General features: G+C 38.0%; 1 protein-coding gene across 1 annotated transcript; it reads left to right on the top strand.

The window, feature by feature from the left end:
• The first annotated feature begins 2,646 nt into the window (after positions 1 to 2,646).
• sem1 (SEM1 26S proteasome subunit) lies at positions 2,647 to 4,965 on the top strand. The gene is made up of 3 exons (XM_085792092.1): positions 2,647 to 2,725; positions 3,252 to 3,345; positions 4,763 to 4,965. Exons 1-3 carry the CDS (start codon positions 2,650 to 2,652, stop codon positions 4,803 to 4,805), a joined length of 213 nt encoding a protein of 70 aa, XP_085648218.1. The 5' UTR covers positions 2,647 to 2,649; the 3' UTR covers positions 4,806 to 4,965.
• Positions 4,966 to 6,510: the final 1,545 nt, after the last annotated feature.

Genomic DNA, 6,510 nt, shown 5'->3' with positions numbered 1-6,510 from the left:
CTTTCTTTTCGTCTCTGTCTTCTCATCTTTTTCTCCTCTTGGTGTTCATACCATTTAGACTTAAAGTGCTTGAATGTCAATACAAATGGTACTTTATGTTAACATGTAAACAAGTAAACAGGTGTACATCCACATCTTTTTTTTCATTGCTTTGTGCTGGGGGAGACAGTAATAGATAATGGTGGTACACTGACACTTACTCTGAGAGCAACTAAGAGTCAGACAATTCAGTTTTATTTTGTATAGCACCAGTTCCTAATAGTAGATACTTAAATTTTTACAAGGACCCAATACTTCCCACCAAGAGCGAGCAGTTGGTGATGGTGGTGAGGAAAACTGCCTCAGCCAATAAGGTAGTCTGTGTGTTGTAGGGTGACAGAAAATATCCATAAACATGTCACCTCTTCCTTCATCCTTTACAGTTAATGAACTGAGTATTTCCAGTCTTCTTGATAGGTTGATTTTATTCTAATGTGTGTCCAGGATCTTCTTCATTATTTAAATCCCACGTCTTTCTAACTGGAAGGATGCAGTTTGATCACAGTGACATTTACTTCCTGCACCCGCTCTCCCTGTCTCGTTCCCCTTCCCTGCGAATGTTGTGGCATTGTCATGTGTAAAGGCTTAGGATGATTACAAAATAATTTGAAAATAGAATAAGTACGCACAGCCTAAGTTGAGGTTTGCTCCATCTGTCAACATATGACAGCTGCAGAGCAATTTTCATTGTGGTACAAGTGGTTTTGTGGTAAATGTGCGCTCTCATTTATCTAAAATGCATCCTAAGCTGTGGCTAACGCTTCATTATTGGAGCAGGCCACATGGGTTACAATGTGCATTTGTTCCTAAATGAAAAATCTTTGCTGAAATTTGACTGACTGAGTGCATATGTTTTGAGGAAACAGAGGACTGCACAAGGCTTTTGTGGTGGTGTGGGAGAGAGAGTGTGTCTGGGGAAGAGAGTGGGAAACATACAGGGAGAAAACAGAGAGGATGAGAGAAAGACCGTTCTGTTTTCCAAAATATTTGCAAGTGTTTTCTACGTGTTGCTCCACCTTTTCAATGTCAAACCACTGAAAACCAACCATGCTGAAAACAAGGAAACAAACAGATGCTTCACATTAGCCTTAACAAAAGTAGATCTATGCTCCACTATACTGATGAAAGTCTGGCCTGCACACATGTTTTTATCTATGAGCTTACAACTGCCATAAAAATACTAAAACTTTGCACAAGGCTAGAGACCCTACAGGGGACATTAATCAATTACATTCAGTTCACATCAAATAAAATGTATCATTGTTTTAAGCTTTTGCTCCTCACACCTTTAATTATGGTGCCACACTGTTAGATATTAACATACCGGTATTCACATTAACATGTGTTATTGTCACATGGATAGCTAAACTACATCTGATAGGCTCACACAGCCATCACATTACTAGAAACATTTGAAATGAGTATAAGACTGACTGATACTTAGTTAATAATAAAGATGTTAATCTTATTTATGGATGAATTATTTTGTCCATGAAATTTGAGAATAATATTTTGTAATGTTGAGCAAATGGTAAATTAGAGAGTTTAATATATTTTGAACAACTGATTCACAAATTCATTAAAATCGACACTATAATAATGTAATTATCAAGGCAAATGCGTAGCCTGAAGTACATTCCAGACACGGCTGCTGGGCGGAGTGATTTCAAAAGCACAAGTAGAGTACTTGCTTCATGTGTCCTATACATAATAATTATACATGATAATTTAGCGTAGTGAATTTTGCAGGTCACAACTTCTCCACAACAGTAGGCCTATGGAGTTGTTGGATTGTGTAGCCTAGCTATTTGATAAGCTTGATGAAGGACAGGGGACCAGTACCATTCACCACCATTGTGTTCACTGCACCAATAATTAAAGGTAATGAACCTACTGCTATGACTATAGGGATCATGGCAATAGACGAATTTGCCAAAAATGTTGAACTATCCCTTTAATAGTTTCAGTAGGCTAGCCTTATCCAACTTGACGATTGGTCTATTTTATGTGTTTGGATTTATTTCCAAACACAGCCTATTTTATGTGCAGGTCAGTAGCTCTTGTAGATGAGGTGAATGTATGTTTTTCTCTGATTTTGAGTGTGTAATGCATTTTAATATACTATATGATTTTAATGTAGGCTAGCTAAGGCGCAGTGAGTTGACTTGAATTGAGAAACGCCACCCAGGGAAACCCGCCTCACTTTCCCCTGGTTATGATCAGGGCGATTAATATATACACACTGTGTATAACATAGGCTAATGAAACTTTTGAAGAGGGTATTAGTGCAGTTTGGTTTTAATGAATTTGTGAATCAGTTGTTCAAATTTAGGAATATAAAACTATTAAAACCTATAATTTACCATTTGCTCAAAATATTATTCTCAGATTTCATGGACAAAATAATTTCATCTTTAAATAAACATCTTACACTTATTTGATAGAGACACATATCTCTCTCTATGGCATTGGTTGTGTGGTTGTGACGCGGTGACTGCTGCGTCGTCCTGCGCAGTTAACGCAGTCTCTACCTGCATGAAGCGCCTCGACGTCCTGCGGTTCATTCAGAAACAACAGCAGCAGCAACAACACAGCCACAGTACAGCGAACATGTCGGACAAGAAACAGACCGTGGACCTGGGTCTACTGGAGGAGGACGATGAGTTTGAAGAATTCCCAGCCGAGGGTAAGTAATAATAATAAACACATTATTTAAAGCCACGTTGCTCTTGTTTTATATTCAGCAACACGTCGGTAGCTGTAAACGCGTTTCTCTGCGCTGGGCCCCGCAGCAGTGACTCAGCGGGCCTGGCCGCGTTAGCATTAGCATTAGCGTGCTAAGCTGCTAGTGACACGCCACAGGTAGCTGATTTAGGTGGCTAAACTGGTTGACTCGTGGAGCTTATAGAGATTTAATGTGATAGCAGTGCTGTGTTTACATTTAATAATTGTTTTAAGCATGTCCACTGCGTGTGCACGTTAGTTGGTTGTGCTAACGTTTGCTAGCTATTAGCCTGCCAGTGATGTAGCATTAAGCCAACAAGCTAAGCCGCTGACAGCGCATCTTATCAATATAAATAAAGACTTCCACTCCTATTGTGTTTGAGGTTTACCTGACTTATTTGAATGTTTCAGTTGGGGCTTATAAATGTGGATTTGTGTGCTTAGTGCATAATGTTGTCATTTTCTTGGTTCCACTGTGTAATCACCAGACTGGACGGGGCTGGATGAAGACGAGGATGCTCATGTTTGGGAGGACAACTGGGACGATGACAACGTAGAAGACGATTTCTCAAATCAGCTGAGGTAAATACAAAATACCAGAGTCAGCAGTGTGTAGCTACAACCTCTCTAACCTGACAGTGTATCCAGTACATAGTTGGTCTGGATCATAACTGTTAAATCACTGTCATTCTTCGTTGTGAGATGCTTTTGTTATGTAATTCACACTGACCAAATAACTTCACACATAAAACACGGACTGCTCTTTGATACAAGTAATGATGCACACCAATTGAGTGACTGATCATAGTGGTTGTATTACCATTTTCCAGTAACTGTACACCATATCTTAGTCCATATTTTACATGCAATTTCCACTGGTGTCTGTACTGATGGGACATGTTTGGATTGATTTCACTTAAGTTTTTCTTTAAATTTGTTATTGAAAAACATTGGAAGTACATACTCTACTAATCAAAAACGTTGCCAACATTTTGAGACTCAATATCTATATAACTGCAGTTTATTTTGAATCACTTTCCTTGTTTGGAGAAGATTACACAAGCAAATCAGATAAAATTTGGATCTTTATTTGGCAATCCTGAGTTGCTGGGATATTAAGATGAAGAGATCCATTTCATTTTTCTACTATAAATACTGAGCAACAGCCAACACGTCAGCAGCTACAGTAATCTCTATTTTTCAGACTGTAAGGTGACAATTTCTTCATTATTATTATTATTATTATTATTATTATTATTATTATAATAATAGTAATTATTATTTAGTAGTTGTATCTATAAGACCTTGAAATGTACTCCAAACGCAATTGAGAATGGAAGAATGGAATTATCAGTACAAAGCATATGATCTTTTTAAAGATACATGTATAGGAGGATGTTCTCTGATATTCAACTTGAAATGTAGAACATGGGAGCATGGACTCTATACAGCATCTTTAAAAGATATATTATACAAACCAATACTCAAATAGGCTTCCTTTTGTTTTTTGGATCCTTCTTTCTTTGTAACACATTGTTAAAAACACACTGAAAACATAAAAATTGACTTGAGTAAGACCAATAGCGTCCAAAATGTGTTTTTATTTTATTTTAAATCAAAGTTATCATCATAGCATATTTTCTGCATTACAGGCTTACTCTTACACTTATTGAATAATCAATAACTTCATAGATAAGTGGCTGTTTTGTTTTTATTTGAGTACACTTTAGACAGTAATATGCTATTGTTTTATTTGGGTCAATTATGACAGCTATGCTATTAAGCTGTTTCTTAAAGATATCATTATTGTTAAAGGGCACAGCTGCCATATATGTAATCATCAAATCCATAGCTGCACGCATTATGCAATATTTATATATTTTTTCACTCCCATCTCTTAATGGTTCTCACAATCAATAGAGGGTACTTATGCCTCAGCCACCCACCTGTAATCATCTCTGCTGACTTGATCTTTCTATTTTCCTTTTCCTCCCTGCAGAGCAGAGCTGGAAAAACATGGTTACAAAATGGAGACATCGTAGCGGCTCACAAGGCCTTTTCAGTATGCGATGTCTTTGGATATGGACATTAATATTTGACCATTACTGGTTGACCGCACCCCACCGGAAGAGATTTGAGGATCTTCAATTGTTTCTTTTTTTGTAAGAAATGTTGTTAAAAGTAAAGTGTTTGGAGAAAATAGTTCCTTTGCGTGTTTTTACTGACCAACTACACTGCAAATGTTAAAATAATGACATATGCAGATAAATCCTGTTGTTTATGAACCACATTAGTGTTGAAGTTTTTTTGTGTGTAGCCCACCACAATAATGCAGTGTCACTGTTCATATAATCTGAAACAAGAGCACATTTCTTCTTTAGTAAGCATTGCTGAATTAGTCATTAATTACCTTCATACCTGCACATCTTGCAGCATAACCACTGATGAAACAAAACAAACAGATATTTAAACAGTCATTACCAGAGACTGAACCCTCATCATTCTGTTTCACCCTGTTCTTACACTGCTCTTATTCTTTGATACATAGACTTAATCCAAAACATTGAAGTTGGAAGATGACAGGCAGGTGTTCCAAGTCAACACGACCTTCCTGTGTTTGGTAGCTTGTTATCTGGCTCTGACACATTGTGCATTTATTTTAGAGTGCATGAATTTTGCGTGGTATCACAATAATATCCAGGGATATTAGTGATCCTTCTGTTGCAGCCATACTTGTATGTGTGTGTGAATATGTATGGCTCTGTTTGTAGAGATGTCTGAGACAAAGAAAATGCACCTAAGCTAAGGCACACTGGAAGTACACACAATGCCAACAAGTATGTGTAAGTGTTTGTGATGCATGCTACGCACATACAGAGGCAGTTCCTCTGCACTGTGCTGTATAACATCCCCCTTCCCTCTCAGCCCCACAGCGCTGGGCCGAGTCCCTGAAGGAGAGATTATCCACTGCCGTGTTTGTCAGAGGCAGGGAGGGGGTCTCAGCATGGGGTCTCCCAGCCTGCCTTGCCTGGGCCTGCCCCTACTGCCAGCCAGGCCCTTCTCTTCCGCTTGGCACAGCGGGGACTCTGGTACTGAACCAGAGGCCAATTTATCCCTGCCACACTCCCTCGGCAAAATGATTTCTCTCAGTGTTTTGTCGACTCTCAGTCCCAGGGTCCTAATGAGGTGAAATGGATGCTAGTAAGACCGAGGCTACAAGAGCAGTTTTCAGCCTGAAAACAACATCTATCTTTTGCCTGCACAAGTGGAAACTTAACCCAAATGCATTCACTCAAGTACAGTATTTTCATACAATTTTTGTACTAGAGTATTTCCATGTTGTGCAGCTTCTAATCATCTTTGGAGAAAATCTTAATGGACCATTGGATTATATGGACTGAAACCCTCTAATGGACTATAGTTACCCAGTTTATGTAGTTATATAGCCTACTGTATACGAAACACTTGAAGCTATTATACTACTGTTGTGGAAGTAGACTATGTTACCACTTATTACAAGGAGAATACCAATCACAGTAAATTTCCACCACACTACAGTTGAGCATATTCTGAAGATATTTCTGTACATAATTGAGTCATATAAATACTATTTTCCTAAAACATGCTATAATCTGTCATTGCAAGAGTAAATTTATACATTAACACTAGTATAAATCCCTTAAACAATATTTAATGAAAGTTATTCCTTTAATGCCTTGCTTCAGAAGAGTAAAACCCAAGTATGTA

Source organism: Trachurus japonicus, chromosome 11, assembly GCF_045865225.1.
Source record: "Trachurus japonicus isolate A0001 chromosome 11, Traja_1.0".
Lineage (NCBI taxonomy): Eukaryota > Metazoa > Chordata > Actinopteri > Carangiformes > Carangidae > Trachurus > Trachurus japonicus.
This window is presented reverse-complemented; position numbering and strand designations above follow the sequence as displayed.